Source organism: Dipteris shenzhenensis, chromosome 20 (genome assembly GCF_047967505.1).
Source record: "Dipteris shenzhenensis isolate YYH24624 ecotype China chromosome 20, Dip_SZ_1.0, whole genome shotgun sequence".
Classification (NCBI taxonomy): Eukaryota; Viridiplantae; Streptophyta; class Polypodiopsida; order Gleicheniales; family Dipteridaceae; genus Dipteris; species Dipteris shenzhenensis.
In genome coordinates this window covers 32828214-32845995 of record NC_141615.1, presented here as the reverse complement: position 1 = coordinate 32845995, position 17782 = coordinate 32828214, and the positions used below count along the sequence as shown (strand labels likewise).

The 17782-nt window shown below is 42.0% G+C and overlaps 1 protein-coding gene across 3 annotated transcripts in view; it reads right to left on the bottom strand.

Annotated features, from left to right (window-relative positions):
* Positions 1-17782, bottom strand: part of LOC147889555 (S-adenosyl-L-methionine-dependent methyltransferases superfamily protein) — a 132816-nt gene that overhangs the window by 67002 nt on the left and 48032 nt on the right. For 2 of the 3 annotated variants that reach the window (XM_087391669.1, XM_087391667.1), the window contains exon 3: positions 6016-6149. In XM_087391669.1, the coding sequence (XP_087247795.1) occupies positions 6016-6149 (134 nt within the window). The remainder of the gene's footprint in view (positions 1-6015; positions 6150-17782) is intronic. The other variant, XM_087391668.1, reaches the window with a different exon arrangement.

Genomic DNA, 17782 nt, shown 5'->3' with positions numbered 1-17782 from the left:
TTGAATGAAAACAAAACCCACGTCAATTCTCTATGGAAGAACCCATGCTGAAAATACCATGAGCGGCCAAGAACCCCAAAAGCCCTGGCGCAGCTTTGAAGATGATGTCGGTAGCTCCAAATGAACTCCTACTTCCAGCAAATGGATCAACTGCTTGGCTGCTGCTCTACCAACATGCTGCTGTGAGTATCCTCGAGCTCCCTCAAGCAACCAAGAACCTCTGGAACGAGCAAGAGCTGTGATTTACGATCAGCCACCTTCATAGATTAATGGCGAGCACCCAAACACTTTACAAATCACCCATGAGCTTGTTAGGACAACCCAAGATCCTCACATGCTGATGGCGCAACCAAAAACTCCCACGACCTCCTCTCAATATATCCGTGCTCACGAATTAAACTACCTGCAGCCACACGTACCAAGAGCTCGTTTCAGAACTGCTTCCTTTGGAAAATCACGACCAGCTGCTCATGAACATTCGAGATTTGCTCCAGATCTGGACCCACGAGCTTGCCCAAAATCCGTGAATCAAAATAGGCAGCTGCCCTTCTGTTAGTGCAACTCTCTTTTTTTTTTTTTTTTTCCAAGAAATAGACTTCTATTAAGTAAGAGAAAAAACCCGCGAGAGCAAGCTCTAAGCGGAATACATCATGAAATCATGAGGATAAATAAACCCCCTCAAAGTGAGGTGGAAAACAACCAAGGCTGAGGCTGAAAGTGCCACCTCAACCCTGTAGGAGTCTCAGAGAAGAAAGGAAAAAGCCCTCCTTGCTGAGGCTGCGCGGGAGTCTCCCTGCATACTCGTCCATACGGCCATCAAAGTATGTACGGTGTCTGTCCAGATACTAGCCAATGTGTGCTAGGGATGAACTTGAGTTCCCTCTAATGCCTCTGTGCATCTGGCTCTCCAAATATGCCAGGATGCTATGCTCGCTAGAATCTCCCAAGAGGTATCCACAGAGGCATGTACAGCTACAAAAGGAAGGTGTGGTATCACATCCAACGAACAGGACTCAACCTGATGACGCCGAATCGAAATAGCCCGAGAGGAGTCAAGTCTCTCATAGAATACTTGAGGCCCTGTAAGAGAAAGCCAAGCCACTGAGCCCCATGTCATAAAGAATGGGGACTGGGCAAAGTGACATCCGTCCCTCACCAGATCATTCAAGCTGAGTTTGGGTCGTCTCCCTTACAACTAGATGTTGCAATTTAGGTTATCACATATCTCTACCGAGTCAAAGAGTATGGGGATTACCTCTTCCAGACACAACAGGCTGCCATGACTAAAATTGTGTTCCTCTATGACACTCTCAGCAGGAGGTGACCATGCACACACAGAGAGATGGTTTGAGGGACTGGGGCTCCACATGGACAGACTCCCTCCCTTCCAGTACAGTATGGGCGCTCTATTTTCTCCCCTCATGTCACACGATGTTAACCAGGTAATCCACGAAGATCTCTTACAGCTACACACATTCTAAACCTAGTTGGGACTGAGCGAACTGCCAGTGAAACCTAGCTTCTACAGAGATCATTGTTTACATATCACAAAGGTGGTTTCATTGACCCACCAGGATACACGCAGATCCACTTACCCCACTCAATGAGGATCTCTATTGGGCAGTTCCGGGTGTCTTCACATGGACTTCGCATCGAGAGTGGCAGAGCAGAGCGCCTACCCAAGGAGAGGCGCCTATGCACATTATGTGACATGCAAGAGGTTGAGACGGAGGAGCACTTCATCTTCAGGTGTCCCGGTTACTATGAGATCCGAGGGTGTTTCTACTGCCTCTTCACAGATAGCTATGGGGTTTTGTCCTGATTCCTCTCCTATTCAGATTAGAGATGGTTGGCAGGCTTCATTCATGAGGTAGTCAGGCACCCCAAGAGGATACTTCGATCACGGAGACAAGAGCAGACCTCTTCTTTTGCAGACCCCTCTCAGAGCTCTATCACGGAGTTCTTTCAGCAATATCACCTGGATTCCCCCGAGAGACCTCGACATGATCAGGACCCAGAGCCAGTGACTCGACAACTCAGACAGAGAATGGGTGCGCAGATTACACTTGGGGATATCCCCTCCATGTTTCAGGTCGGGAGCCCGGCCGACAAGGGTTATTGTAGCCCTTGTTAGGCTTAGAGCTATGACCAAGAGACGTCACAGGACCGCACCCTCGAGTGGTTGACAACACTCTATCGCTGATTTCATGCTTCCAGTGCCTCATCCACCCCTAATGTCTTGATGATGATGATGATGATGATGATGATGTGACTGATATGTAGTCGACCACCGACATGACTATGTTGTACTTAGTACTTAGTACTACCATTCTGCCATTTTTTGCATTATGCATTGGTGTGGATGCTCGTTTAGTAGCTCCACCTTCACAGCTCGCTTGTACCAAGATTTTCACAGTCTCATAGACCCATCGGTCTTCCGAAGACTTTAATAAACTTTCTTTCTTTCTTTCTCATATAGAGAGAAGGCTCCGATGTCAAACCAGCTTCACAATTATCTCATTACTTAGGAGACCAAAAGGCATCAATAGAAAATAAGGTAGACACAATGACACAACCTTAATGGCTAAAAATAGAAAGCAATACTATAAACTTAGTTTAGTCCTAAACCAAGAACAAAATGATAACACCAAATGTCAACACAATAACAAAGATCATCATGAACATAGGGAATCATAGAGGAAGAGTCCTTGCAATTTTTGTGAGGAGCCTCACCATTTTGCTTCCCCGTGAGCGAAGAAAAAGGTAGACATGGTCAAAAGAGAGTCTAACCCAACGGTAAAAACTCTCCCAATATAGCAACATGATTGACGCAACCATATTCTTCCGTAGTATTAACTCAAGAGCTTCTAGTCACTTCACTACTTATAGAAAGTGGTTCTCCCACTTGCAAGAGAGAGATGATAATGACACGTAGGGGATTCAATAGTTCATTACATCAAAGTTTTTATATTATACTAATGCTAGATAAAATCATGTGGGACAAACATGCTATGTTCCATGTTCGAGGTCGCTTTCAAAACTCTCTATTTATTAGTCCTATTACTAAAAAAAAGACGAAAGTTGAAGTTGATGAAGATGAGTGTCTCATGCGAGTCACTTATACCTGACCGTAAAGCCTACATTTCTCCAGTAAAAGCAAAGAAGTGCTATAAGATTTGGCCATTCAAATATGCAAAGCCTTCTTCTCATGCACACGAAAGATTTTGTAAATGGCCTGTCTCATCTTTGTCTTGCGATGATGTGCTCCTGATCCGGATCCAAAGGAATCTAGCGCGTGGGTTGCAAAGCACCACAGTGATCGTCCGAATGAGAGATGATCAGTATAGAACTACTACGCCACCTGACCCTCGTACCCCTCTTGTCTCTCTGGTCTCGTCCCGATAGGTAGACTCCCATGTGTACTCACAGAATGGTGGTAATGGGTGCTTTGAGCTCTGATGAGTCTTTGAATGTCTGATCCTCCGTGTGACTCCGAGAAGTTCCTTGGCTCTAACCATAAGGTTCCATTACAGCTCCAAACGGTACCAGTCAAGGTCTTGATCCAATGAGTTTCATAGGCCCCACCTCCCTAGGCGGGTGTGTCTATGGGTTTTCGTCCACGGTCAGTCAAGAGCTGTCCATCATATACCACTACCCACTTCCTCTCCCTACGGGCGGCGCCCACTATAGTAGTAGGACTAATCTCTCCTCTACCTACAAAGTAAGATCCTCATCCATGTGAACCTCTGGGTAATCTCGAAAAGCTGCATGCTTGCGCAATGCTACCAGTCTGGCCTGGGTGATATAGATGCACACAAGGGCAGCCATAGAGACTTAATTAATGAAGAGGCTCTATAAAGTCATAAGATGTTGAAAGTTGTGATATAGATGTCAACATTGAGATATATGATGATGAGCAAGTAGATCAATTCATGATATTGATTTGCACGTTTAACACAACGAGAGGATGTTTTGAGGACCAAGTTGTGAAAGGAAAATATTGTAAACTGTCAGAACTAGATGGAGACGACGACGTAAGTTATAAACCATCATACTGAGGATACTTCAGAGATAAAGGGCGATGACTTCATAAGGTTATGATTGTGCATGTTGAGCACATTAAGGAAACCCTCTCCAAGTCTGCCATGCCTCCATAGCCACAGAAAACTAAGCACCACATATGGTAAAATTTGATTAAGGTTTGGCCAGGACTTTGTAGAATTCACTTTGTAGAATTGTTAATAAAGCATCTCAATTTATGAGCAATGGACGTCTAAGTAGTCAACTATTAGCTTGTAAATTCCTTTGGGATCCTTGCGGTCGCTTACCTAAATAAAAAATCACAGGCACAACTATCAGGAAGATTTGGTTCATTGTATTCAGCTAGAGAGTTTCTGTACCTAGAGGAGACATGTGTGGCAGCTGAGTAGACAGCTTTCTGGACCTGAAAAACAAAAGGAATAAAGCTAAGGATCCTCTATGGTAGAAAGAGACAAGTAGTCTAGAATTTGAACCGATTCCAGACTTCCTACCTTTTTCTATAGGTCTGCACTTTTTAACAGTGATACATGTAGAACTGCCAAGTGGCAGCCGTTGAAGTGCCGAGTCCGGATGGTCCCAATCCCCCGCCTCCTAGCTGCACAAGGCCTCCTCTCCTCCCAAAAAAATCCCAGGAGGGATTACAGGAGGGTCTTCAACTCGGCCAATATATCCAACCCTAAGGGCACACATTCACATATGGGATTAATTCCCACCAAGTAGTACATGTGTCGATGCCCACGACACCCTACCAACAGACCATGCTCCACGCACTTCAAACAAGGGGTGAAGGCCACCACCTCCAACACCCCTTTGTGGACAAACCCCGAAGTGCAATTGATCAAACCAAAGGCAACTCAAGGTAGGTTCAACCACACCAAGGCCATGTGAGACAAGCCAAGCCCACACAACCAGACAAAGACTGGTTTGTCATGGGTAGCCTCTGCCAAAGCCCATGGGGAGTCACGCAGTGAAAGCAATCAAGAACAGCCACTGCTGCCGACACACAATGCCGTACTCAATGCTGCTCGCCATGGATCACAGCGCCTCCATTGCATGCAGGCACAAAAATCCGCAGTCCTTACCACGTGTCACACGAGCGACAACCGCGTGCCAAAATCTCGCACCGTCTAAATCTTCTTCTCCGATACCCTGTAGGACTGCCAAGTGGCAGCCCGTGAAGCACAGAGTGCAGAGCGGTCCCAATCCCCGCCCTCCTAGCCAGACAAGGCCTCCTCTCCTCCCAAAATCCCGGGAGGGATGAGAGGAGAGTCTTCAACTTAGCCATATATCCAAGGCCCCTAAGGGCACACATTTGCATAAGGGATTAATTCCCACCAAGTACACATGTCAATTGTCTGTGACGCCCTGCCAACAAACCATGCTCCACATGGTTCAAACGAGGGGTGAAGGCCACCACCTTCATCAATACAACTGTTTCCAAACCCAAACTCCTATATGACAAATGGTCAAAGGGCAATATGCCCATTTCAACTCCTAAAAATGTATATATCTATGTAGGAAAGCTGATGAAAATCAATAGGAAACTCCTAAACTTTCAAGCTTTGGATTAAAAAGTGTGCTATGATCATACTCGAAGAAAACTTGAAAGATCATTACCCAAGCTCCACAAAAAACTGAACATCTAGTCTCCTAGATCCTAAAAGGGTAGACAATCATAAAATATATATACACCACACCTGCTCACTGCTCCTACTATTTCTTTAAAAGCACCTCGGCAAGCATTGACTGATGAGATTTAGACAAGCTTTATGAGATTTTTAAAAAGATGAACATAAGGAACTAGACATGCAATCCAAAAGATCTTATGATTACATCAATAAATGGGAAGAAAGAGAAGCATGTGCACATTGATACAAAGATTGTGACATCATATATAACTAGCAAGTGTCAACAATAAAATCATTAACTAGTGGGACACAATTGAATAAACAGTGATCCAGGCATTTATCAAACCTTCCAATTTCAAGAACTCGGCGATCTTTGAGCAAACCTTCATGCTCCATAAGCCATTTGGCAAATGACAGTGTGCCTGGCCAAAGCAAATTCGCATTGACTTGATGAAAAGAAAATTCTCTGATCGTCAAAACCTGTAATTTGATATATAAATGTCCATCAGCATACCATTGTGAAAAGTGCTGTAGAACAAGATGGCATTCATAAAAAGATTAATCTATATCTCCCAAAGGTCATTCTCGATTTATGAGAGACTATAAAAAGCACACCAAGATTTTAAAATGTGTAAAGGCATTAGCTTTGATCTTGCCCCTAGCCTTTCTTTTCTTCTGAACTACTAGCGTTTTCTTACTTTTCTTATCAATCGAATTCCACAAACCAAGCTTGAGTAATCTAATCATAAGATTAAATGATTTGTGTGACACTATTGAAAGGTATCATTAGTTGTGCAATGATCCACAGGACAGTAGACACAAGAAAGTGGTTTTCACTAGATATCAGTTTGATGGATATCGTTCTTTAGGTGCTCATACATTTTCTAAACTGCCTTGATCCCCACTTGCCTCGATCTGCTTAGGTGGAAAAGTAAAGCTTCCCCTAGACTGAATTTCAAACTAAGAACAAGTGAATTTGAAATCTACAACAAGAAAACCTTGAATGCGGAACAATTGAACCTGAAACTCAAAATAATTAAACCCAGAACAAGTGAGCTTGAAACTCAAACCAACCTAGAACCAAGACCCTAGAACTCTGAGCAAGTGAACCTGAAAGTCCAAACCCAAAATCAAGAACAAGTGAACCCAAAGCAAGTGACCCCTAAGACCAGGAACAAGTGAAACCGGAGCTTAGAAAGAGTGAACCTGGAACAAGGAACCCAAAACATGGACAGACTGCAACTTCATCTCCACAAAATTGCACGAAGATCGACTTGAGAATTTCGACCCTCCGTCTAGCTGTTTGTCAATGGGTTGCCTTCAGGTTCTCTAAATCTGATTGCACTTTTTCACTAGAATTTCTCATGACACAGATACACAAAAGATGCCCATATTGCAAAGAAATGGCTTGCTGATCAAGGTCATAATAAATTTCCAAACAGGCTATACTATGGCGAGGAGTGATAATGTGCAATCCCCTATGCCTAAACACAAGATATAACAGATAGTACAATTTGAGCTTGATGTATGGTTTGGATAAAGTTGTGTACTAACTTTCTTTCAATTATGAGTCCAAGGTGTGATGGCCACATGTTGGCAGGCGTATAGTGTAACAAGTGAAAAAAGATGAATGACACATGTCATTCAATAGGCCTACCCAAAATAAATGGGGAGGCGAAGGGGGGGGGCTAGGGACGAGTGGTGGAGTGAGGGAAGCTAAGAGAGAGAGAAAGAGAGAGAGACTAGTGGTGGAGTGAGGGAAGCTAAGAGAGAGAATGGGGAGGCGAAGGGTGGGTGGGCTAGGGACGAGTGGTGGAGTGAGGGAAGTTGAGAGAGAGAGAGAGAGAGAGAGAAACCCAAAATCATTAGTTGTGCATAATTGCCCGATTTATTGGGCTGACAGCTTTAACAAAGGCCAATGAGAAAAATCTGGAATTTATGAAATTTCAAAACTCCCCTATTTTAGCTTTGCCAAAGTAGAACCATTGCTAAGACTACCCTGTAAGGGCAGGCCAAAAACAAGTCAGTGGAACCTAGATCTTAAGGCGAATGCATGACCAATACTAGTTCCTAAATTACAGGGATGCAAAGGCTATTCTAGAGTAAACTAAAATGTTACATGCTTTTGCACAGTATGAATTAGCAACTTCTTTTGATCCAATATATTTATTTATTTATTTATTTTTGGCTGGTCCTATTATAACACTGTTCATTCTCTGCTATGCCATTTTGTGGCCCTGACAGTATGCTGCTCGGCATGTCTCCTAGGTCGCATGCCTCAACATTGCTCCTCAAACCAAATGCCATGACCCCAGTGCACGATGTCACGACCCTGCCCCTGAATCCATGACAGGTTGCTCATATACCACAAGAAATCCCTGGCCCATTTGCTGTCAGTTCTGTTCATTGTAGGGGAAGTTTCTTCACGGCTGTGTTGCTGTAACTTATCTTCAGTTTGAATATTAACTTTATGCAATTATTCAAATTTTACATTAAGAAAACCAATTATGTTGTCGTGACTGAAGTACACTTGTTACTTGTGGCAGCCTATGGGTCGCATCCAAAGATGTTAGAGCATTATAGGCTGAGGTTTGAACAGGCTAACTGTTTGAGTATTGGTCAAGTAGCAGGACGACTTGGTGTGCCATGGGGTCATGCACCACACATGGAGCTTGGCGGCAAGCCATAGCTATTCTATTTTGACAACCCCCGCACAGACGATGATTTACTATGAACAGTCACATGTAATATCAAGACACCTCTGATGTGCAGAGTAGCTAGTTGGCGTGCGAAAGCTTAAAAGAAAAGAACTCGTACACTGATTAATCATATGTGTACATTTATTTGAAAATGTGTGGATTGGATGGTATAAATTAGGATTTAGTTTGCAATTTGTACTGCATCCCTTGGGCTGCAATTTTGCTGGAGCTTTTGTAGCCCTTCTCCTTCCTTGACCTCCTCCCGCAGCTCACAAGTGTGTGCATACATGCTTGCGTGCGTCGTGTGTGGTTGGCATAGACCGCGTTCTCTGCATTTTGAACGAAGGTGCAGAGCCCGACATGTTTCAGTTGGCAAGAACACTTGATGTACATGCTAGAATAGTGATTGGGACCATAAGGCTGTGTCTTAAGGAATATGTATAGCTGCACTACCCACTGCAAGCGTGTGATTACGGTGCTGTTAATATGCCCACCGTACCGCATCTGTGCAAATTAGTACGTTGGAGCAAGACGATGATAGGCAGATTCTGAGGACCCCTTTTTTTGTTGCTAGTGATAGGAACTATGTGAAACTGTGATATTGTGTTACTTAGGTCATGTTCTGCTTGCTAGAACTAGTTGTTTCTTTGCGCGATGTTTCTTATCATTATTGTATATAAATCTTGAAAATATAAATGACAACTTTGTGCCAATGTCAGGAAGTGATGACAAAGGTGTGCCAAACAGTCTTAGAATTGATTTCATGGTCTATGGATACATGGAGCAGCAGATGAGAGAGAGATGAGTGGCATTGGTGGGCAGTTGATGATTTAGACATCATTGAGCGAATGGAAGGCAAGGATTGAGTTGTGATCATTAGGCTGGAAGTTAGAGATCTTTTGAGTATAACCAGGGCTTTTCACTGCTGTGAATAAACTTGGGATACATGGCTCCCATTTGGCAAAATCTCGTGCATGCATATGGGCATAGTCGTGGTTGCCAAGGGATAGGCTGATATACCAGGAGGAGGGGAACTGGTTTTTGTGTGATGAGGCTCCAAGCAAGGCCATAGGCAAGTCAATTATGGCAGGAACGAGCAGGAAAAACCCATGACTGCTTTCAAGGTTGTACTGGAAGGTGTGAATGGCCATTCTTTGGAAAGGATAGAGGCAGTTTTGGCAAGCTGCAAGGTGCAATTGATGGCGCAGACCAGGACATGCTTGTGGCTGCCATTTGGGGCTTTGGAAAGCTTGTTGCTGCCTATTAAGGCTCAGGAATCAATGTTATAGAGAAAGATGCTTTGAACTGTACGAGATGATACTAGAATTCGACAGAGCATTTAAAGGAACAAAGAATGAAGGGTCAATTGTGATAAATCTCCAAACATATTGGACACATCGCAGTGGGAGTTGTGATGTGATTGAGATACGCTTGCAATATGATCGGGTGTGCACTATGACTGTGCAACTTACGTTAACGATCGAAATTGGAATCACCATCCAAAGGTCATGGGAGATTCTACGCTGGTAATCAAACAACTCAGGGGAGAATACCAAGTGTTGAATCAACACCTGAGGTATTACTGGCAAATGGCTTCAGAGCTAAAGGCAAAGTTCCATAATGTCGAACTCGTCTATGATCCCTTGGCGTCTTAGGCTTTTTATTGTCCAGTTGCCCGAGGAATAAGGTCAATTTTACTCTAGAACTTCGAAAGATTCACATTAGAATAGTATTCGACATACCTGAAAGGTCAGCTTATTCTTTGCCTGAAGCACATCTCAAATTTATGTTACATTTGGCCAAGACAAGTGTTGAACTCTACTTCAAAATGCAAAATACAGTCAGGGCAGGTAAAGATTTGCTTGAGGAATATCTCTAAAGCAGAGTTTTGCACATCAGCTTGTCAGGGACTTATGACCGACTAACGACTGTGTCAGTTTGAATAAAGGTTTGAGGAATAAAAGAACAGTGTTCCGATTATTGCAATTGAGAGGCACACTCACGAATGCACCTGCTAACTCAAAACTTTATTGAGTGACTAGTCTCCTTACACTGACGCTAGACGTCACACACATCGAGGAAAATCTTGAATAAGCATTCTGCCTAATGATAGCACGTCTGTGTATGCATCTCTTGAGAGAAAGTACCTGTAGGCTGCATCTATTTCTACCAGCTGTTGATGCAGGTACTAAAGTGATCAAGACACATAATCATGGCCTAACAATCACTTGTGGTTCAAGAAAAGATGAATCGTTTGAAGTTTTGAGCAGTGAAAGAAGTTTCTAGGATGAGCTTGGCCAACAGAGTTGCAAAATGTGAGAATGTTTCAATGGCTTGAAAGCATCCTTTTCAACCAGATTTAGATGTAGAATATACCCTTTCGACAAAATTCAATCGAATAAAACACAAAGACCTGCAGAGATTCCTGTCAAAGTATTAGTTCGACTGTCATAGGTGGCAGTTACAAGGGCCAGGCAATGTCAACTGCAAACAACAGCTGCCAACTGGTTCTATTTGTGAGGGGCAGTTGATTGTACTTAATGTTCCACTAAAGCAGCAATAATGAGATTCGAATATAGACAAGGATCTTGTATGGATTTGCCTTCCTACAATATGATGAGCTTTTCAAACATCTCGATCCTTTTTGAAGGCTATAAGAATAGGTGAAGGAAGAAGGCATCGCTACTTATTTGAACGGTCTATGCCGAAACACTATCAGATTTTATACTCACTACTCTCTTGCTTTCCGACCTGCTCTCTATTCTTAGCTTGTTCGCCCTAGTGAAATCACGCCTGACCTCTACGTTCAAGGAACAAATGCTCGACTTGTTTCGACACTTGGTGGAGGATACCAACTGAAATTTACAAGATCCAAATGATATGACTTTTTATATGTTCAATAAATGCCAATGGTGCCAAAATATACTAGCTCATGCATGGGTGAGAGAAATTTTTAGGCATTAGATTGTATGTGAGACATTGTAGATGAAATCTTATAGATGAAGCATGTGTGTAGGTATTCAAAGTTATAAGGACTTGGACTTTAAACCACATTATTTCAAAACAATTATCCCTGATTGCATGCTATCATTCTTATTTCTTCCTTACAGAGAATGGAGGTTAACAACTGGGAGAATGGAAGCCTCCATATACATTGGTAATACATGCACTGATGGAATACCTCAAGTTTTTTTTTTTTGCAACAGTGGATATCTACTTTGCTCATTATATTTTATGGTATCAATGCTTTTGATTTCATATACGACTACTCAACTGCGAAAGAATTGACAATCAGCGACATCACAAGTTGGGATCCAGTGACAAGGCTGTTCTACGAGATTGATGAAGTTTTCTTGTTGTGCATGCTGGGGATTATAAAGAATGGATGCCGCCTCAGTCTGTTCAACTGATTAAGTTCAAAGATGACAGATGCAACTATGATGGACTATCTGGGGCTGGTCGACATAACCAACGTCGAGGATATGGTCTAGGTGACACGAGGGTGGAAACTTAACGAATCGACTTACTCAAATGACTTTTGTAGGAAACTCATTGGATTTATCAACCATAAGGTGTTCGGTCGACATAGTTTGGCCTAGATGCGCACCCGGGCAATTTGCCTATGTGGTCAAGGTGATGAGGTGGACAATTGACGTCCACTCTTCAATTGCGTCGAAGTGCCATGCGGAGCATTTATCGCTCCAGAAGAAGAAAGCCCCGTCGATCTCGATGGGTTCATACATTTCAACTATTTACAGGTATATGAATACAGTTGACTCAGTGAGGTATAGACAAGTCTTTGGCCAATCTTTGCATCATTCTAAAAGTATCACCTTAAATGCCTACATTTAAATGCCTATATCTACTAGATAACAATGAAAGGGCACCTCCCACTCCTTGTAGCCAAAAGGCATCTTTTACCTCCATAATGTTATTGAAAAAACAACATTGACTTTAGCGTGCATGCCTTGTTTATACGCCCACTTAGTTCTACATATTCATGGGCCACATCAAACCTCCGCTATTACTAGAATGCAAGAGAAGCAAGCTTCCCCTATAGATGCAATGAAAAGTCTTCCTCAGTGAGAAAAGAAGAAAACTTCCAAGAACAACAGAGTCACTGAGTATTAAAAAATATAGATGAAGAGTTACTCCAGAACTTGAGTTTCTTGCACAAAACCTACATGCTGTAAAATGGAATGCAATAAATGGATGACATACAAAATCAGGAGATCTCTAATTAGTTACCAATATCAATGAGCAGAATGTCATCTTTTGGTCATCTTTCATCATCTGAACAAACTCTGGATGAATCATGAATGTGAAAAATGAGAAGGGGGAAACAAAAAGTACAACATATTTACAAATCATGCATTTTTATGCTTTTCCCTAAGACAAGGAACTTCTATTAATGGCAAAAGCCACCATACAAAGCAGCAAAATCAGGAAGGTGCTAATCGAGCCAAAAACACTCCCCTGGATCCCACTGAATGTCCCTGAGAGGACGCCCCTCCCATAACCTAGACTATTAAATCTGCATTGGAAGCAGCATAGAGTCTACTTGAGGAGCTGTACCCTAAGGTGCACTCCTGTCCACGAAAACTACCCAGACCAACAGTGCTGAGTCCAGGTGGTACTCAACCACTCCCACCACAAGTCCGGTATTACTGCCTCTATCTCTACCGCCCTAGGCCCGTCTCCTTTGATGTGCAACAGTGCCTTATCTCTATCCTCCTCCTCCATAGGAAGCTGCATCCAAGTCCCAAAAGAGCATGCAGGGCCACTATCTCATTGTGCCCAATTGATACGCATCCACTGACCAAGCATGCGCCCCTTTGGAACCCCTAGCAGCAACCACCTGGCGGGACGACTACTCTGCCTAGAACAATCTCTGGTAAAACTTGGTGGTCATCTCAAGGATCTCCTAGGGATCCAAGTGCATAATGCCGTCCCAGTCTCTCAGCCGTTGCAACTGTCTCCCTGCAGATCGAGGCCCTACACTCTTGAGAAAACGCATGGTCATCTCATATATATATATACATATATATGTAAATATATATGAGATGACCATGCGTATGTATGTATGTATGTATGTATGTATACATACATACATACATACATATATGTGTGTGTGTGTGTGTGTGTGTGTGTGTGTGTGTGTGTGTGTATTTATATTTATATATCTACATACATACATATATATATGTGTATATATATATATTTATATATTTATATATCTACATACATACATATATATATGTGTATATATAGATATACATCTATATATATATATATACATATACATATACATATATACATATATACATATATATATATGTATATACACACACATATATATATATATGTATGTATATATATATATATACATATTACACACATATCTATAGATATATATATATGTGTATATATATATATGTGTGTGTGTATATATATATATGTGTATATATATATATATGTATATATATATATATATATGTATGAAGCTAAAGGAGCAAAGCCTTCAGTTCATACAGGGAGCCAGGCCAATTCAGCTCAAAATAAGGATAAAGGCAAAAGCAAGTTAGGAGAAAACATTCCATCTTCTCATGAGGGATGGCAGACTGCAAAGAAGACGGTCCCTCTTAAACAAAGACCTCTCCAATCTCGTAATTGGGATGCCTCTGCTCCTTCTCCAGGACAATCTTCTACCTCTTCAAGCAGCCCCATCTCAAAGGCTTGGGTCAATGCAGTTAAAAAGGGTCTTCCCCTTTGTGAAGAAGATGATATTATTAGGGAATTGGAAGCTGAGGGTCAGCAAGACCCTGTGGCAATGGCAGAGGCTTGAGGCCTCCCGCTCTTTTGGAGGACCGATCATTCTCTTGTATATATTTTCATGCGTGCTTCCCTTAAATGTTTTTCCTATAATATACAGGGCCTCTGCAACCAGAATAAATGGAGGCTTCTCTGGCATTATATAAATACAACTCATCCGGATGTTGTATGTCTCCAAGAGCATAATCAGCATTTTTTTGCTGGACAGCATGGGTTTTTTTCAGGATATGATATATTCTATTCAGGATCGGAACAATTTTCTGGGCTGTGCATCTTAGCCAGACATGATCTGCAACCCTTGATAGCATATAATGATCTAGGTGGACGATGGATGATTATCCAATGCATGATCAATGGAGAGATTTTTGAAATTGGATCTTTGTATGCCTCTCAAAATTCAGCTTCCAGAGCTCAAATGTGGAACTCCATAAAGCAATATCCCTGGTCCTCTAATGCTCTACTTTGTGGCGATTTTAACAATTCTCCTCACTGGAAGGACAATACCACGCATAAATCACATATGCTGCCCTCTGAAATCCAGCAATGGGAACACATGACTTCATCACTTCGATTTGCAGATTTATGGACAGCAACTCATCCTTCAGTGATGGGATTTACATATCACCATAATGCTCTCACAGATTATTGGGCCAAGCTTGATAGATTTTATCTCATTCATGCTCAGCAATATGATGAATATACATGTCAGATGTGGACTGATTATTCACAACAATTATCTGATCATACTCCACTTTGGCTCACCCTTTCTTTTGGAATGCCTCTGGATGACTTGCAGCTCTCTCCAATCAGAAATTTACAGGTTAATCAATTCTATCTTTCTCATGAAAAATTTCAGCATATGATCAGACTGGCTTGTAGGCCATTGCTATCCCATGCTCAGGAGGATCTGGAATTTGCTTGGATCTCTTTCATACATCGTATTCAAAATGTCATCAAGGAATATGGAAGATGGTACTTGGCAGAAACCAGACAGCATATCCAGTGGGCAAAATCATACAAGCAGTATCTTGTACAGATTAGTCATCAAAGATCACTATCTGATTCTGAGCAGCATTTATTGTCTTGTGCTTCCTCTATAATTGATGCCAATGACAAACGCAAGCTGTCAAAATGGCAGATTAGGGCCAGAGTTAAACCTATGCTAGATAAGGGCTGTTCCTCTAAATCTTTTTTCCGGAACTTACATGCACACAGACAAAGCCAATCTATCATGAGGGTAAGGAAATCAGATGGTCTCTGGACCCAGTCTCTCTCTCAGCTTGAAAAACAATGTCTGGATCATTTTCAGTTTCTTTATTCTCAGCCATCCTCTTCTGCACTTCAGGTCGCATTGGCTCGTAACAGATTTACTGAGCTTGTTTCTCCCATTGTCTCCCCGCAAAAAGCATCAATGCTGGAAATGCCTTTTTCAGATGATGATTTGGATGAAGCCCTTAAGCATTTGGGTAAACATAAATCCCCTGGCTGGGATGGTCTGACGGTTGAATTTTTCGAAGCCTTTTGGCCAGAAATAAAGGGTCCAATTCTGCAATTTATTAATGCAGCATGGTAGCACCAACATCTTCCTTCAGCTTGGAAGCATGGTTTGGTTAGGCTTGTGCCCAAAAAGATTCTTTGTGAGACTATGGATGACTGGAGACCAATTACTTTGATGCCGGTGATATACAAACCGATTGCCAAAATGTTGGTACATCGGATAAAGGATATCCTTCATGATGGACTTCATCCCAGGCAATATGGTTTTGTTCCAAGACGGCACATACATGACAATATCACTAACACTCTTATCGCAATGGAATATGCTAAATATTCAGATCAAGATGTGTTGGTCATGCAGGTGGATGTGGCGAAGGCGTTTGATACAGTACAGTGGGATTATGTCTCTCAAATCATGCAAAAACTTGGTTTTGGGCCAAAGCTATCTAATGTCATATATTGGCTTTATTCAAATTCCACTGCACAATGCTTTATAGGGAAACATTTGTCTGAGTCCTGGACTCTCGAACGTTCGGTTCGACAAGGATGTCCTCTCAGTGCCTTGCTTTATGCCATCGCTTCACATCCTTTGCTTCTTTATATGGATCACATGGTTGATACTGGACAGCTAGAGGGGCTTCAGATTTCTGGTTCACGACCCTTCATAGCGCAGGCCTATGCAGATGATTCATTTTTCATGCTAAAGAACAGTCCATTGGAGATTCGCCTCTTGATGGATACCCTTTCAGATTTTGGGTTGGCAGCTGGTCTTAAAGCTTTGTGATTGGCATGATATTCTGTGGCCAGGCCAGATTATTCAACCTGAAAATATAGTAAGACATTTGGGTTATCCTATTGGCTGGAAAATCAGTAATAAGCAACAAATGTTGTGGGTGTTCAACAAAATTCAGGACAAATTACAATATTGGAAGATTTCCACATGGCCTCTTCATGTACGGCTTCGAATTGTCCAGTCTATTGTTCTAGCTTATGTCCAGTTCTACCTTCCTCTTTTACATTGGTCATCTCGAGATCTCTCATTTTTTTGTCTCAAGCCATGGAGATTTTTTGGAAAACCAAGCTTCATAAAAAAGCTTTACGGTTGCTCAAAATGGACTTGCTTTGCTCACCCAGAATGCATGGTGGTTTGAATATAATAAACATCAAATATCATGTGTTGGCAAGAAAGATTACTATGCTCAAAACATTCTTTCAACAAGAGCAGCCTTGGTCTATTATGTTAGCAATTTTGTGTGGTCAGATGCGCACACATGCTTATGGACATTGGATAGTAGATCCATCGGAAGTAGTACTTGGAAAATTTCAAGGTAAAATCCCTGGTTGTCCATTTTCTAATTCCTTGATTCAGAATTGGAAGCAAGTACTCTCTCACATCAAATGGTCTCCTCATCCTGCTTCTCTAGCATCATCACTCAGATTGGAGAGTATTCATTGGAGTGCTGTGTTTTCCTCTCCCCTTGCTGTTCAACAACCCATCAGAGCTTACAATCTTATGAAAATGGGTATCCGGTTCATTGATGACGTTGTAGATATGCAAGGAAATATTCTCCTTTTTCCAGCAGCATGTAGACAATACAACCTGGCTATGCATCATAGACCTATTTGGAAAGCTATTGCTGATCTTCTACTTCCTCTGGTTCCGATTCCGACATTGAATGGCAGTGACAGGCTTCAAGATTGGCACCTTCGGTCTTCGAGTTCAAGCATTTCTTCTAAGCCTTTGCAGTCATTGACATCTATACAGGCTTATAGATTAATATTACCTCCTCCTTGGATTGCCCATCATGCTAATTCTTTATGGCATCTGAGCAAATCATTAGCCTGGTGGAAAGGAAGATTGCAAATGATATGGAAGTTGAAAATGCCATTGAAGCAAAGACTATTCCTATGGAGATGTATTGTTGGTATTCTCCCAGTGGTGGGAGTGAAATTGGCTAAACGACGAATAGCTTCACCTCTATGTCCAAGATGTCACCTTGCATCGGAGAGTATTCCGCATTTATTGTGGTTTTGTTCATATTCCAGAGACCTTCTAGATAGAATCTCCTATTTTTTATCTCTCAG